General features: G+C 35.9%; 3 protein-coding genes across 5 annotated transcripts; 2 read left to right on the top strand and 1 right to left on the bottom strand.

Annotated features, from left to right (window-relative positions):
- The first annotated feature begins 48 nt into the window (after positions 1 to 48).
- LOC107435537 (IQ domain-containing protein IQM1) lies at positions 49 to 4,141 on the top strand. Of its 2 annotated transcripts, XM_048476297.2 has the most exons (10): positions 49 to 171; positions 305 to 482; positions 1,042 to 1,598; positions 1,707 to 1,821; positions 1,944 to 2,009; positions 2,454 to 2,542; positions 2,665 to 2,752; positions 2,856 to 3,086; positions 3,181 to 3,282; positions 3,439 to 4,141. In XM_048476297.2, exons 3-10 carry the CDS (start codon positions 1,099 to 1,101, stop codon positions 3,904 to 3,906), a joined length of 1,659 nt encoding a protein of 552 aa, XP_048332254.2. In that variant the 5' UTR covers positions 49 to 171; positions 305 to 482; positions 1,042 to 1,098; the 3' UTR covers positions 3,907 to 4,141. The 2 variants fall into 2 exon arrangements, with proteins under 2 accessions (XP_048332254.2, XP_048332255.2); XM_048476298.2 differs by lacking the exons at positions 49 to 171; positions 305 to 482 and adding an exon at positions 600 to 727.
- A 1,497-nt stretch (positions 4,142 to 5,638) lies between these two features.
- Positions 5,639 to 8,768, top strand: LOC107420144 (protein IQ-DOMAIN 6). The gene is made up of 5 exons (XM_016029034.4): positions 5,639 to 6,460; positions 6,582 to 6,827; positions 7,381 to 7,608; positions 7,721 to 7,834; positions 7,924 to 8,768. Exons 1-5 carry the CDS (start codon positions 6,395 to 6,397, stop codon positions 8,569 to 8,571), a joined length of 1,302 nt encoding a protein of 433 aa, XP_015884520.2. The 5' UTR covers positions 5,639 to 6,394; the 3' UTR covers positions 8,572 to 8,768.
- Positions 8,769 to 8,986: 218 nt separating this feature from the next.
- On the bottom strand, positions 8,987 to 12,658 carry LOC107420143 (cytochrome P450 711A1). 2 transcript variants are annotated; one of them, XM_048475549.2, is made up of 6 exons: positions 12,139 to 12,658; positions 11,994 to 12,029; positions 10,908 to 11,060; positions 9,704 to 10,496; positions 9,507 to 9,602; positions 8,987 to 9,404 (listed from the first exon to the last, which is right to left on the bottom strand). In XM_048475549.2, the coding sequence occupies exons 1-6, from the start codon at positions 12,402 to 12,404 to the stop codon at positions 9,075 to 9,077; spliced, it is 1,674 nt and encodes a 557-aa protein (XP_048331506.2). In that variant the 5' UTR covers positions 12,405 to 12,658; the 3' UTR covers positions 8,987 to 9,074. The 2 variants fall into 2 exon arrangements, with proteins under 2 accessions (XP_048331506.2, XP_015884519.2); XM_016029033.4 differs by lacking the exon at positions 11,994 to 12,029 and having other exon boundaries at positions 12,139 to 12,657.
- Positions 12,659 to 15,515: the final 2,857 nt, after the last annotated feature.

The raw sequence follows: 15,515 nt of genomic DNA, 5'->3' as shown, positions 1-15,515 counted from the left end.
AAATGAAAAAAGAGTGGCCCAAAGGGAGGCTGTTTTTATTTTTTATTTTCATGCAACAAACCCCACCTCCATATTTGGTCACAGAAATTTAAGCACGAACGCTAAAATTGATATTTCTCTAAAACTTCCTTGAAGGTCCGGTGAACCCGACACAGTCTTAAGTCTCCACTGGTATTTACTTTCTCACCCACCAACTTTGATTTTTCAAACTGCTTCTACTCTCTCTCTCTCTCTCTCTCTCTATATATATATATGATAAAAGCCCAGCAAGAACTAAGGCCTAAGCCGTGTGTGATTGGTGTAGTGGTAGCTAGCCTCCCTGTCCTGTCGTGGGCTGGCGGTCACCGTTGTTTGTTGTGTTCTAAGTTCGTAGTTTTATATGGTTGAAAGTTGAGAGAGTTGATAGTGAGATAAAAGGGGAAAAGCCAAAACAAAGACAAACAGTGCTTGTTCAAGTCCCAAGCAGAGTTTTGGATTTTCGGGTAAGGGAACCGATTGATTCTGATTTCTCAACTTTATTTCCCATTATGTTTCATTTGCATGTGGACATTTGTTTGGATGTGTATGGGCGTTATTTAATTTGGGTTGTTCCCATATATATATATATATATATATACTGGAATTTGCGGTGCTCTAAAACTGGGTTGTTGATGCCTCTAATCATTTCACGGGCTAGTTCTGTAATTCTTAATCCGATACTTCAACCTTCGATGTGTTTCACTCCCAAGTATTCTTTCATTTCCGGCCTCTCCCGACAAAGATTTTTTTTTTTTTAATTTTAATTTTAATTTATTTATTTTTTATTTTTATTTGTAATGGTTCGCAAGATACTAGCATGTCAGCTGAATTGAATTGTAAGTCTTCAATTCTTGCTTTGTTTTTTTTTTTTTTTTTTTTTTTTTTTGTTTTTTCCTGCTTAAAAGTATATATATATTTGTTTGACTGATTATATTGGCTAAATCTATGTTGAGAAAAGATCAATGAAAAAAGGATTGTTGAGATTTATGGCAAAGTTTATTGATAATTCTTTGAATTGAGCAGGTTTTGGTCATCATTGAGTTGCAAATTGAAGTCTGTTTCTAGCTGTTGGCAAAATATATGGGTCTGTCTTTTTCCTTACTCCTATCCGCGTGTAAGGAAATTCTGAAGCACAAGATTTTTAGATTACCGGAGAGCTTCGATGCCGTCCTCATGAGGTCCATGAGCTTCGAAGGCAAAGATGAAAAGGGTGTCTTGAAATCATCTAGCTTCAAAAAACAAGATTCAGAAACTGTAACAACTTCCAATTTTGGGTCAGGTAAAATGGTTACGGAGAGGTCAATGAGCTTCAAAAATGGGGAATCCAAAGAATTGAAGCCTGAACATAATTCCGTTCCTGATCACCAAAAAGGTTCAGGGTCAAAAGCTTCAACGCTTAGAAGCCCAGAAAAAGTGCAGATACAGAAACCCACAATTCTGCTTCCGGAACCAGTGATAATGTTTTCACCAAGGCCAGTTAGTGAGCTTGATGCTGCTGCAACCAAGCTTCAGAAAGTGTACAAGAGTTACAGGACCAGACGGAGCCTTGCAGATTGTGCAGTTGTAGTTGAGGAACTCTGGTTTGTATCTTAATCGTCTCAGATTTTTAATTGTAGGTTTTCTTTCTGGTTTTTATAAGTAGTCCTCTATTTTCTCTGTTTGCTTATATTCATGTGTGGTTTTTGAAGGTGGAAGGCCCTGGACTTTGCTGCTCTAAAACGGAGTTCAGTGTCATTTTTCAACATTGAGAAAAATGAGACTGCACTGTCCCGATGGTCACGTGCTAGGACAAGGGCTGCCAAGGTATATTATTAATTGATCATGTGTATTATTGGAAATTAAGTTGTCGAAATAAGCTTTGATTATTAAATTTCAGGATAAGTTTTATGCTTTAACAGCCAAAAAAACCTTTTGTGCATATGCAGGTTGGAAAGGGCTTGTCTAAAGATGAGAAGGCTCAGAAATTAGCTTTACAACATTGGCTTGAAGCTGTAAGTCGTTGCACTTCTTCCTCTCTATTTTCTTTATCATGTTTGGCCCTTTTATTTTGCTTTTATTCTTTTCATCTTTTAAAAATGGATAGAAATAGACTTAAATAAGGTTCATATACTTTTTTTTTTTTTTCTAACTTTTTTTTCATGCATGTGATGTATATTGCACTTTGAAAGATAATTTACATGGATCCACGTTTAGCCCTGTTCATGCATCAATCTTTGTTGGTTTGCTTGTCTTCAAAAGTCTTATAATCAAATTCATGGGAGATATTTGATTGACTGGTGAACTTCATGATTGACTGCCACGTCTCAGAAGACTTAAAAAGAAGTCAAGAACTATTAAGCCAACTTTGTTTGCCATCCTCAAAAGTTTTAATAATGGAAGCCTTAAAGTCAATCTATGCACTTACATATCATGCTCCATTCTTTTCTTTTCTACAGATTGATCCACGACATCGATATGGACATAATCTACACTTCTATTATGATGTTTGGTCCGAAAGCAGGAGCACCCAACCATTCTTTTACTGGTAAGTCAGCTTTTAATTGGATCTTGATACATAAATCGCAGAAGCTATAAGTACTAGTAATTATATATATATATATATATATATACTCATCACTAATTTGGTTTACCTGGAACTGAATTCAGGTTGGATGTGGGTGATGGTAAAGACTTCAACCTTAAGAAGTGCCCCAGGACTGTTTTACAACATCAATGCATCAGATATCTCGGACCAGTAAGCCTACTACTCTGTATTGCTCAGAAAAATTTCCCAAATGTGAATTTGTAATTACTAATTAGAATATTGATCTTATTTCGGTGGCGCAAATGTATGACAGAATGAAAGGGAGGCATATCAAGTAATTGTGGAAGATGGAAAGCTAACATACAAGCAAGCTGGTGTGCTTGTTGACACAGTAGAAGGGTCAAAATGGATATTTGTGCTGAGCACTTCAAGAGCTTTATACGTGGGGCAGAAGAAAAAGGGTGTTTTCCAGCATTCAAGTTTTCTGTCTGGAGGGGCCACAACCGCAGCTGGAAGACTAGTTGCACATGATGGGGTTCTTGAGGTAGGTTCATGTATAGTTTTCATTTCCATGCTCAAATTAAGTCTTTTATGGCCAATTTAATGAACATTAATGTTATATAAACTCTGCTTTTCAGGCTATATGGCCATACAGTGGTCACTATCTTCCAACAGATGACAATTTCAAGGAATTCATTAGCTTCTTGGAGGACAACCATGTAGATCTAACCAATGTCAAAGTAAGCTTTGCTAATTTACTTTACAGACCTGCTTTTGCCTTTTAATTTTATTTTTTGTTTTTTTCTTCTTTTTTTCTAATTGGTACAATTAATGAGTTATTAATCGGTAGCATGGCTCAATTATGTCCCTCTTGTTTTTTGTTTTTATGTATGCAGCAATATGCAGTAGACGATGACAGCCGCTCATATAATAAAGCTAAGAGTGACAAGTCGAAGTCAGAGGAGGTGGAAAGTTTATCCACAACAGCAACACTGACATTGGACATAAATTCTGCTGTGAATGGAAATGGGCCCATCAACGACAACCAATCTTCCATCCCAGCTGTTGATCAACAAGATATGGTGGAGAACAGATCAGAAGCGCCAGTGTTCGACTTGGCCAAACGTTTGTCTTGCAAGTGGACGAGTGGAGTTGGTCCACGTATTGGGTGTGTGAGAGACTATCCTACAGAGCTGCAATTCAGAGCACTGGAGCAAGTGAACCTATCACCCAAACTTGCAACGGGACATGTTGGGAACTGTGGTCCTATTCCTTCACCGAGGCCTAGCCCAAAGATGCGAGTCTCACCTAGGCTTGCCTATATGGGTCTCCCTAGTCCACGGCTACCTTCACCTGCAACTTGACACGTGTCCAAGGCTCACTGCTCAATACCATTTCAGAAAATAAAATAGTTAGGCACCTCTTGTGCTCTCTATAGCATGATCTTTATTCTATGGGAGTTAGAATTTAATGTTATTCGTTCATTTTATTAATTTTTTTTTTTTTTGGGGGGTAATAATCTCAAGTTGTACATATGTTCTTCCTATGTATTACTGAATTTAGATTATAGAAAGAGAATTTTCTTTTATTTTGTTTTTATTTTTATTTTTACTTGTAGACCGACAAACTGATACAGTGCAGATTCTGTGTGTATGAGAAGCCCCAAGCCACCTCCAAATTAAATAAAAAATAAATAAAAATATGAGGCAAAGGTAGGATATTCCGTTGAAGCGTGCACTTTGACCATTGGCTCAGATGTTGACCAACACTCTTTTTTTTTTTTTTTTTTTTTTAAATTAAGTTGTTCCTAGACTCTCATAGTATTATTGATCATCAACCCATGCAATGGTGAAGCAAGTAAATGAAATAAATTTTATTTCATTCCTAAATTAAAAGCGGTTAGGGAAAAAAAAATGTTATGAAAAGCCCACTGGTTTCCAGTTCTCATTCCTAAAATAAATTTTCCAATTCCTTATTAATTTAATAAATATAAATATTTTACTATACAATCTGTGTATACGAATCATATTAAAAATTAATATTTTTTTTTAAAATTATCAATTTTACTGTATATATATATAGCATATATAATAAAATTTAAAAAGTTTAACTTTTAATGCTATCTCTCTATACAGATCTTCCCTATCATAAAATTATAAAATTTTAAAAAATTAACTTTTAATGCTATTCCTATACAGATCTTCTTTACCGTAAAACTACAAAATTTTAAAAAAATCAATTTTTAATACTATCCATATCCAGATCTTCCATATCGTAAAACTATTATATATATATATATATATGTGTGTGTGTGTGAAAGGAAAGCAAAAGCCACATCTGAGCACTCTCTGCATCCATGTTATTGAAAGCGAAAAAAGAAAAAAGAAGGAAAGTAAGAAGGTTAAAGAAAAGACAAAGTTGTTTAGAATTAAATCGGTATTAAAGAAGCTGAATTTATATTGGTTGGAATGTTTTAAAAAACTAAGGGGTAGGTAGAAGACAAAGAGAGTGGACACTTTGAAATTCAATTTCAAACCTCGATGTCAACGCCTGATGAATCACCAATAAAGACTTTTAATTAATTAAAAAGGCCAATAAAGTCCTGCTGCTCCTCACCTTACACTTACACACCCACCTCGACCTCTGTAATTTCAGTCAGTCCGTCCCACTTCTTTAAAAACTAAAATCCACTGTTTCTCTCCTTCCAAAGACGTGTCTGGGCCACAAAATGAGTGAAAAACGTTAATATGATATTTCAAATTCATTATAAAGATCAAAATAAAGAGAAGGAAGAAGAGGAAATGATCTGAATTTATCATAGATTCTGCTTTCACCTGTTTGATTCAAATGGAAGTAACTTGTTCATGATTTCAAACCGTAATGATAAGGACTTGAAGTATAAATTCAAATATCTTTCCGTGCCTATGAAAAAGGTAGAAAGCTTTTACAACCAAAAAAAAAAAAAAAAAAAAAAATTGAAAATGGAACTTCCTAATAACTCATTTGAATTCATCAAGATGGGGATAATGCCATAACAAAAAAGTGGTAAAAATCATATCTAAAAGGTGCAGAGGATTGCCAATTCAGCACTAAGAATTGGGACCCACTGAAAAGGATGCCCAATGAGATTGAATTTTTGTTATGAAAATGGAAAAAGGTTCGGGTGGGGAGAAGGCAGAAATCACAAGATGATACAGGAATGCACCACAGAGTTGGATGGAGTTGGGAAGATCTTTGTCGGTATGCTTTTTGGACGTTTCATGTAAGTTTTTTATGAGCCTGACTGACACAAATTGTACAACGCCTCGTGGTTTTTTATGAATCATGGATTTTTACAGTTTTACACAACTCCCAAACACTAAAAGCAGTGGACCTATTTTTGTAATATTTGACAACCCACAAGGGCAAACTATCTAGCCATTAGAGCGGGCTTGCGATTTGTCCGTTGTTTCTTTTAAATTTCAAAAATCGAACGGCTTCTTTGGACCAGTAACCAGCCCCCACCAATACCACATCACCCACTTCCTCTATCTCTTTTCCCCACGTCTCTCTCTCTCTCTGGTACTTCACGTTTTTTTTTTTTTTTCCTTCTTTTTCGAGTCTCTCTCTGTTTTTTCTCTCCCCCCAAACTGTTTGTTCTTTGGGTTTAATTTTCTTCAGCCCCAAAAAAAAAAAAAAAAAAAGGAACGAAACTTTCATTGGTATAGTGAGTCCATGATTCCAGTGATACCCACCTACTTTCTCTGATCAAGCTCTGTTTTCAGGCCTTTTTTTTTTTTGTAGCTCAATCTCTTTTAGAAGTCAAACATTGTTGTTGCTTCTTCTGCTTGAGCTGGGATTCTATTTATACAAATGGGTGCTTCAGGAAAATGGGTCAAAGCTTTTATAGGTCTCAAAAAGCCCGAGAAGGACGAGCATGTAAGCTTAAATCTTTTTTTCTTTCTTCCTCTTTTTTTTTTTTTTTTTTTTCCTCCCCATATTTTGTGTATTTCGCTATGTTTTGGACAAACTGTCTATAATGCTATTTTTGCTACTATAGGAGAAGGTGAGTGGGAAAAGCAAGAAATGGAGGCTATGGAGAGGTTCATCGGGGGATTTGGGATCTGCATGGAAGGGTTTCAAAGGGAGCCACAAGGCTGCTTCTGAGGGATCTGATTCTCCACGTCTCGCTGATGCTTTTACTGCTGCAATGGCTACAGTAGTTCGAGCTCCTCCCAAAGATTTCCGAGTTGTGAGACAAGAATGGGCTGCTATTAGGATACAAACCGCTTTTCGTGGTTTCTTGGTAAATCCACTTTCTCTGCTTTCTTTCCTTTTTTTTTTTTTCGTTTGCTGAGAATAAGAAACTGAGCTTCCGTCTAGTTCCGTATGTTTCTCTACAATGTCTAAGCTAGAAAATGGACTTCTTTATTATTTACGAAAATATGTATTTCATGGGATAGCATTTGTTTAGATTGGCCGCTAAATCTTAAATCTTATATCTTTTAATTTTTTAATTTTAGTTCTCTTGAGGAAAGTCGGGATCTTGCCCTATTTTAGTCTACTGTAATACCCAACTCTAATCTTTCTTAGCAATTAAACATGTGAAAAACTTCGTATGAGAATAGAGAGATTAGCTTTTCCCAAGATTTTAACCTAAGTTGGTTTGTTATCGTTGGATCCCATTTTCTTTTTTTTACTGAGGTTTGCAATCTATATAATAATTGCTTGATGAATTTAACTGATTGTCCATTGAGGTTGTAATTTGATACTTGGATGCTAATGCTGGTAGTTTTTAAGTTTTCATTTCTCTGTTTGTTTTCTGGGAAAAGTAATATAATAGAGTGAACTTATTGCAGGCAAGAAGGGCTTTGAGGGCCTTGAAAGGAGTGGTGAGACTTCAAGCTCTAGTCCGGGGTCGCCAAGTGAGGAAGCAGGCAGCTGTGACGCTTAGGTGCATGCAGGCTCTTGTTCGAGTTCAGGCGCGTGTCAGAGCTCGTCGTGTGAGAATGTCTATAGAGGGACAAGCTGTGCAGAAAATCCTTGATGAACACCGCAGCAAGGCTGAGCTCTTGAAACAAGCCGAGGTATAACGTCTCATTCTGGTTTCATTCGAAATGGCATATGAAGATTTTTTTGATTTATCCAAGTTCAGCTTGTCCATTTGAATTCAATTGTTTTGATCTAAATACTTTGCAGGAAGGATGGTGTGATAGCAAGGGTACGTTAGAAGATGTCAAAACAAAGTTACAATTGAGGCAAGAAGGAGCCTTCAAAAGGGAGAGAGCTATTGCGTACTCTCTAGCTCAAAAGGTATCAAAAACTTCACCAAGTTTTCTTTGTTTTTATGGTATCTTTGTCTTTTCACTTTACCAAGAATTTTCAACTTTTTTCCCTTTCAGCAATGGAGATCGACGCTGGATTCAAATTCTCGAACAAATTCTTCATTGTATTCTCTCAAGAATCAAAAGTTTGACAAGCACAGCTGGGGATGGAGTTGGTTAGAACGATGGATGGCAGCCAAGCCGTGGGAGACAAGATTGATGGAACAATCCCATGCTGATTCCTCAGAGACCACTCCACCTTTAAAGAATAATTCTGCTGACTCCCTTGTTGGCAAACGCTCAAAATCTTCAGAACCATCCTCTGTGAAAGTAAGAAAGAACAATATCACAACCAGGATCTCTGCAAAACCACCACAAATCGGGCAAGCCACTCGCTCATCTTCAAGCCCCAGTTCTGAATTTCGATATGATGAGAGCTCTGCTTCATCTTCATTCTGCACTTCTACTACGCCAGTTTCTGGAAACACTATGTTAGCTTCAGATAGAACAGATGATAGCAGCAATAGTCGGCCAAACTACATGAACTTGACTGAGTCTACTAAAGCCAAGCAGAAAGCATATACTCATCCATCTCATAGAATTCAAAGGCAGTCTATGGATGAGTTTCAGTTTCTGAAGAGGTCAGCTGTTTTCTCTAATGGGGATTCCAAAAGCACTGCTGGTTCTGACGCGCATTTGGAAAAGAACTCCATGAAACTAAGGTGAGAAGGGTGACCTGCTCATATGGTCAGCTGGGCTCATTTAATTTTGCTTTAGAAGATCAACAGCTTGTTGTTCCCTTTTCCCTATGATGTTGAATCTGTATCAAATTTACTATGGTAGTGCTGTAATAGTTGTAAAATATTTCATTTTGACTATGGAATGTTTTGAGTACAAAATTCAAGCCAGAATTTTTAAAACAACAGAGCGCCACGATTTTAAAACCATAGATTGATTGTTCCTACGGCTGATGGCCTTGAAAGTACAACATTTTTAAACTACAGAGAACCCACAATTTAAGCTAGCAAGTTCTTGAACGTCATTCTCTTCCATCTCTGTTGTCATCGTGGCTTATCGATTGATATGTTGTTCAAAAACTATAATTCTATTACAAATATACATTTTGCGCAATGAGACTAAATTTCCTGCAAGCAAATAATTCAGCCTTCTTTATTCGATATACTATGTTGGAGAATTATTTGATATACAACTTATAGTCAACACTTTTTTTAAGTCCGGCATATAACCCTAAGTTTGATACCATGCTTGAAATTGAGAATAATGCCATATTCAAGCTCCAGAGGTTTTTCCATATGTGGAGAATGCCTAAATACATATTTCCTGTATAAATGAATCAGCGATAGCTTTAGTTCCTGAAGGGAAAATTTCTGACCAATGCATGATCTAGGCCCAATTCCAAAAGGTATAAAAGCGTAAGGATGCCTTCGTTTCTCTTCTTCACCTTTTGGATCAAACCTCTCTGGCCTGAACTTCTCTGGCTCTGGGAAGTTCTTTGGATCTTTTGCTAAGACTCCAAGTGCCAACCATACCCATGTTCCCTGCTCCTCAAAGAAACAAATCATGTTAGCTAAAAAAAACAGAACCACTCCATAGTTTATTAAGTTCCTGTATATATGAGAGTTGTTGACAGTCATTACTACCTTTGGAAGAAGATAACCTCCAATCTCTACATCTTTTGATGTTTCTCTTGCAACCAAGGGAGAAGCAACATAAAACCTCATTGCTTCTTTAATCACCTGCATTGAAAAAATGTGATTGTCACACTGAATTTCAGAGGTAAAAGAGAACCAAAAACATTAACTGAATTAGATAACACTAAGTTTGGAAATATACTAGCCTGATCAAGATAAGGAAATTTGTGTTGAAGATCATGGGCAGTTGGGATACGATCTGATGGGCCAAATGCATCAATCTCTGCAAGCAGCTTTTGCTCGACTTCAGGGTGTCCGGAAACTAGATACACAATGGAAGACAAAGTAAAAGCTGTTGTGGATGAGCCAGCAAGTAGATGCTCATATGTAACTGCGCTGACATAATCAGGGGTAAAAACATTCTTTGAAACCGTCTCTTTCTCTCTTGCATTCAATATGACTGACAAGAAGTCCTTTGAACCTCGATCTTTGTCTCTCATCCTCTTAACCACAATCCCATCAAGCCGACCACTCAGTTTCCTATTAGTTCTCTCCACTTTCCAGTCCATGGTACCAGGAATTCTCTTGAGGATCTGTCTGAAAGGCTCTTGGAGAATTGGAACAAGTAGACCCAGAATGATGGAGAAAGAACCTGACAAGTCCATCTTAAGCTGTGTTGTGGAGTACATATGTTGATTTATGAAGTCAGAGACTTCATCAGTATTGCTCTCCGACTTTTTGTTGAATTTGTTGGTTGAATCAGTAGTGGTGGATTGTGGTTTAGACACTCCAAAAGTGACACCAAAAGCAGCTTGTCCTATAATATCTGTTGCCAATCTGAGGGAGAAGTTAGAAAAGGTGATATCTTTCTCTTTGTAGGAGTGAAAATTTTCAGTTGCAGATTGAATGAACTCCTGCATGGTGGGCACTAGGCTGGCTAGGTGTGATGGCTGGTATACTGATAATATAGTGTTTCGCATGGTCGACCATCTTGAATCCCTGAAAGCTCATATTTCACCCATAAGAACACACAATCATAATGAAAGAGCAAACTTTTTGAATTTTTTTCTTTTTCACCTTATCCTAAGTAAACAAAATATTTTCTAACGGACAACGTTCAGTTTGCAAACTTTCAGTAAAATAAGTTTTAAGTGGCTAAGATTTATTTGGTTATAGGTTATCATGACCTATTTTGACCTGATAAGAATCGTATAAAGTGAGCCATCAAATATTTTACCAAAGAGGAATTTTTCACGCAGTAAAACCAAGCAATGAACTTAGTAAGATGCGTTATTCTATGATTCTAGATAAACGGAAACATACTCAAAATAATTTATCAAGGAAAAAAAAAAAAAAAAGAGGAAAGAAACATACTAAAAATATGTATGTTACTACGTTGGAAAGTAATACCTGGTGAAAAAGAGACCCTTCTGATGGAGAGGAGAAGCTGAGATGGGAGATGGGATGCTTCTATTTGGAATGTCCTTGAATTTCTTAATACCAACTTCTCTACAAAGCTCTGGATCTGCTACAATTATCAATGGCTGCCTCCCCATATGAAACCTGCACAATTTTTACATTTAGTAAAAACTATGAGATCAGAGATACTGTGGAAGTAGTAAAAAGGACAGATGGAGCAATTAAGAATATATGTTAAAAAATCAACGTATGCAGAAGCAATCATTCTCAAAGATGGGGTTTAAGAGGCTTTAGAAGTCTCTATCACACTTAGCAACTAAATGCGTAGTGGAGCAAATACATGAACCAATCCCACCCAAAAGGCAAATATTATTACTGAAAATATTAATATTTGGCCATGTTGTCAGCAAAAGTGGGTGAAATGAGAGTGAGACGCAAAATTATTCAATCTAACTCATGGGACAAACTCGGCCAACCCTTGAATGTGGACATATATAATATTACGATGAAATTTGCAGCCCATATGTGGAGCAATGGAAAGTTTTTATTGATTTCTCTCGCTTGCTTGTTGAGTTCTTTTCATCAATCTTCGAAGTTCAGTTACAGATAATTAGAAATTAAAAACAAATAAGGGAAAAAAAAATAATTAGGAAACACACAGTGGCGAATAGTAAATAATTTGTTGGGCCTGTTTTTCGGCTCCACATAGGGTCTCATCAAAAAAGGTCAATTCTATCCAATTTGAAAAATATGCACAACTTGATGTCTTTTGAGAATATCTTCCAATAGAGAGTGTATCACTTATCATGCATCTTAGTCAAGATTTTTCTTTTTGGGGCTATTAGTACCAGTCAAGTTTCATGTAACATATAGCTAGCTAGCAACTAGGACCTTGATAGTATACTTGTCACCTCAATTCTTCTTAATTAATCATCACCCAAAAAAAAAAAACACGGGCAGAGAGATTTAAAGTTTGAAGAAAACAAGGAATGAAAAAAAATCGTTGTTTACTTTCCATGAAACACCCAAAAAAAAAAAAAAAAAAAGATACCAGAGGAAACTAATAAAGTTGTTAACCTCTCCATGTCATGGTCTTGATTAATTCCGACCTGTCTAGACAAGTTGATGATCTCCATGAAAATAATGAAAATTTTAAAATAAAATAAAAAAACAAATAAAAAATGAAGCTATACATATCAAGTGGCATAGACTAGGCACTAACCTGAAGATAGGGCCATATTGTTTGGCAAGAACAGAGAATAAATCAGGACCGTACTTGGCCAGCAAAGGAAGATGGCCTATGAAGGGAATAGAAGGTGGACCAGGCACCTTTCTTACACCCCAGTACGGCGCATACAAATAAGCCAACACTACTCCTGCTGCTACTGCCAACAATGTGTAGATGGTTGGTATCAGAGAAATACTCTCAAAAATCTGTTCCATGCCCATCAACAAGCTCTGGAAATAAGTCTCTGCCGTTGCAACCATTTTATTTATTTATTATTATTTTTTTTTTTTTTGTGTTTTTCAACACAGAAAGAGAGAGAGCGAGAGAGAGAAAAAAGAGATGGGTACAATCGATGATGTGAGAACGAGGGCTAGTTTTGGCGTTGATTTATAAGGTTGGTGATGGGAGAGAGGAATGGGAATGGGGATCTCACATGGACACTATGTGTTTTTGTCGTCAGGTAAATGATTTGATTTGTGAAAAAATTGGTACCCGGTGCAATATTTAAACCAGACCCAAAAAGAAAGATTGCAATATTTAAAACTATCTATCTTATGGGATTTATATTGGTCGTTGGTGGTGAAGTAGTTAAAGGCGTGCAGGTCTACTTTTTTTCTAATTTATTTATTTGAAAAGAAAAATTCCGTTTGAGATGGTGAAGACCACAATGTGATGGAGTGAAAGAGGGGGGGGGGGAGGCAGAACAGTATTCCCCACTATTGTGCCACGGTGCAAATTCATATGGTTAATTTGTTGATTTTGCAACACATATCTTATATGGATAAGAATATATATGGCATCGTTTTCGAAGATGAGGCACAAAGGAGTTAGGTTTAAAGCCATGGTCTTGGTTGCTTTGCTTTTTGGCTTTTTTGGCAAGCACGAGTGTACTACTACTTTGGCCTAAAAGATTTAAAAGGAGAGAAGCTATTAATTTGTTAGTGTTTTTATCTGGTCAGCTTGCCGACAATGAGATATAGGTACAGATATTGATATATAGGTATTGTCATTCTTCAGTTTTCAACGTTTTTATTATTATTATTATTATCATTATTGTTTTTTTAATTCTGTGTCCAAGATTTTTGAGTCGGACGTACAGGGAATAAAAAGTTGAATTGAAAGCTGCAGATAGAAATTGGATAAGAATCGATCCAAAAACACGAAAAGAAAAGAAAATATGTGTTTCAAAGGACTGAGTATCAGTGGTAGTCTTCCATACACTCATCTTAAACCATTAAAGCTTAGATTCGTAAGATTACGACAAAACTATTGAAATTGATATTCGTGAAGAAGATAAGCCCCAGATTGAGACACAATGCTTTCTTTTCCTAATTATTTATCAAATTCATTAATGTACAAATTAAATTAATTAACTGTATTATCTTATTTTTCGTGGTTATAATTTTCAGTGGCAGGGATTTTTAGCTATAGGTTTACGCACCATTTTTTGGTTAAGAGAGGATCTATCTACTTCTTTTGATAATTGGATTAATTCAAAACTTTTGGAATTCTTTCTTGTGTGTGTTTTGTCTTAACATAAAGCATATTGTTTTGTTTTGTTTTTTTTTTTGCTTTTTCTTGAAGCGTGCGATTAAATTTGTGCATGTTGACAACAACATTAAAAGCCTTGCATATATAAACAAGTTGACAAGATTTATATTTATATTTTTTGTTTTTTTCTTTGGTTTCTGTGATCGATATGTTCCTTTTAACCTTATTTTTTACTATGAATATTAAAACATTTGTTTCATATTGGACTGCACTAGATTGAATTAACTATTTCAACTTTTTATTCGGCCAAAATTAAACTAATCGAGCGTCACAATCCAATATAATTTTAATAAGCAGAGCCTAAAAGAATTAGTCAAATAAAATTTGTCAATTGGGTCTGGTTCACGGGGAAACTTGGAGCCACAACTTTTCAACAAAATACTAAAAGAGAATCTTCTTCTTTGGAATGACATATTAGTTTTGGAGATTTCTACTTATGTGTGTTTTGTCTTTACATATGCATAAAAAAAAATTGTATTTTCTTAAAGTGTGATTAGATCCGTGCCTGTAGACAAAATATTAAGAACTTCATAATGCATACACATGTTGATAAGGATTTTTTATTACAAAAAAAAAAAAATATATATATATATATATATATATGTATATATGTTGATAAGGATTTTGCTTTGTCTCTTCTGCTCATTCTTCTTCTTTTTCTTTTTCTATTTTTTTTTTTTTAAATTAGCTTCTTTAGATTTACATGGCACAAATTTCCTAAACTGCATCGAGACACCTCAAATTTGTTCGCTTTATTCCATCTGAAATAAAATCAAAGAGCTTAAGTTGTAAATTATCAAAACCTTCTTGCGGAAAAAAAAAAAAAAGGGGAAAAGAAGGAAGAAGAGTATGGTGAATGATTGTTAGTTTTAACTTACACGGCATTTTAGATACATCACTCCGAGAAGAAATTATAAACTTTTGAAAAATACTATTTCTACACAGAGAGAGAGAGAGAGAGAGAGAGTCAGAGAGAGAGAGAATCTTTCCTCAAAATCCTCCATATATGGGCATCTGCGTAATTTAGTTGGATCACATGCAATGAAGGATGATCCATTCGTTGCATTATATCGAGCCCAATGTTTGGCTACACAAAATGTCTGTACTAAGTATGGTCCAATAGCAAATATAAAGATCGCAACCCAGCCCACACAAAAAATAAAATGGCTTCCCAAATCTCTGTAGTGCTTGACGTCTAATCTACTTGGCTAACTCGATTTGACAGGCTTACCAACTGAGCCAAAGCCTATTACAAAAACTAATGAATATGGGAAAATTGTGATTTGCAAACTCCAGACTTTACAATAAGCTAACTATTCCATCGTACTTCTATGGCTGGCTTCCGAGGTTATACATAGATAAATCCAATGTCCTGATCAAGATTGCTTTATGACTGCCATTTGAAGGTTTTTAATAGCAAAATATAACATTAGCAATTTCTATTCTGCTTCCCAAAGTAATGAAAGACCTTTCTAAATTTACATCACCCTATTTCTAGTCGTTGAAGGGTGAAAATGTGATAAACAAATGAAGGAAAATTCCAAGTTAGATGGAACTTTCAATTAGGGAAGTGTCACTAGGGTAAAATTCCACTCAAAAATTTTTGGAAATGTCACTGGGGTAAAATTCCACTCAAAATTTTTTGTCTATGTGCGGCCTAAGACACCAACCTTAGTTAGCCTTTCTCACCCACACTTGCACTCACATGAGGTTTTATATGCAAAACCCATGCACACAATCTAGTTAGGTGATCTAAGGCATCCACCTTAGTCAACCTATCACCTGTATACTCACACACAACCAAGGGTCAATGTGTAACT

Source organism: Ziziphus jujuba, chromosome 5, assembly GCF_031755915.1.
Source record: "Ziziphus jujuba cultivar Dongzao chromosome 5, ASM3175591v1".
NCBI classification, from domain to species: Eukaryota; Viridiplantae; Streptophyta; class Magnoliopsida; order Rosales; family Rhamnaceae; genus Ziziphus; species Ziziphus jujuba.
Note: the sequence above shows the minus strand (reverse complement) of the source record. Positions and strands in the feature narration are given on the sequence as shown.

Excerpts from the sequence above, each read along its gene's own strand:
- LOC107435537 (XM_048476297.2), top strand. The coding sequence starts at position 1,099 with ATGGGTCTGTCTTTTTCCTTACTCCTATCCGCGTGTAAGGAAATTCTG. Across the intron at positions 1,822-1,943 it reads CTAGGACAAGGGCTGCCAAG|GTTGGAAAGGGCTTGTCTAA; the intron begins GTATATTATTAA and ends GTGCATATGCAG. Across the intron at positions 3,087-3,180 it reads CACATGATGGGGTTCTTGAG|GCTATATGGCCATACAGTGG; the intron begins GTAGGTTCATGT and ends TCTGCTTTTCAG.
- LOC107420144 (XM_016029034.4), top strand. The coding sequence starts at position 6,395 with ATGGGTGCTTCAGGAAAATGGGTCAAAGCTTTTATAGGTCTCAAAAAG. Across the intron at positions 6,828-7,380 it reads CCGCTTTTCGTGGTTTCTTG|GCAAGAAGGGCTTTGAGGGC; the intron begins GTAAATCCACTT and ends AACTTATTGCAG. Across the intron at positions 7,835-7,923 it reads CGTACTCTCTAGCTCAAAAG|CAATGGAGATCGACGCTGGA; the intron begins GTATCAAAAACT and ends TTTCCCTTTCAG.
- LOC107420143 (XM_048475549.2), bottom strand. The coding sequence starts at position 12,404 with ATGGTTGCAACGGCAGAGACTTATTTCCAGAGCTTGTTGATGGGCATG. Across the intron at positions 12,030-12,138 it reads CAATATGGCCCTATCTTCAG|ACAGGTCGGAATTAATCAAG; the intron begins GTTAGTGCCTAG and ends CAACTTGTCTAG. Across the intron at positions 9,603-9,703 it reads AATTTCCTTATCTTGATCAG|GTGATTAAAGAAGCAATGAG; the intron begins GCTAGTATATTT and ends TTTTCAATGCAG.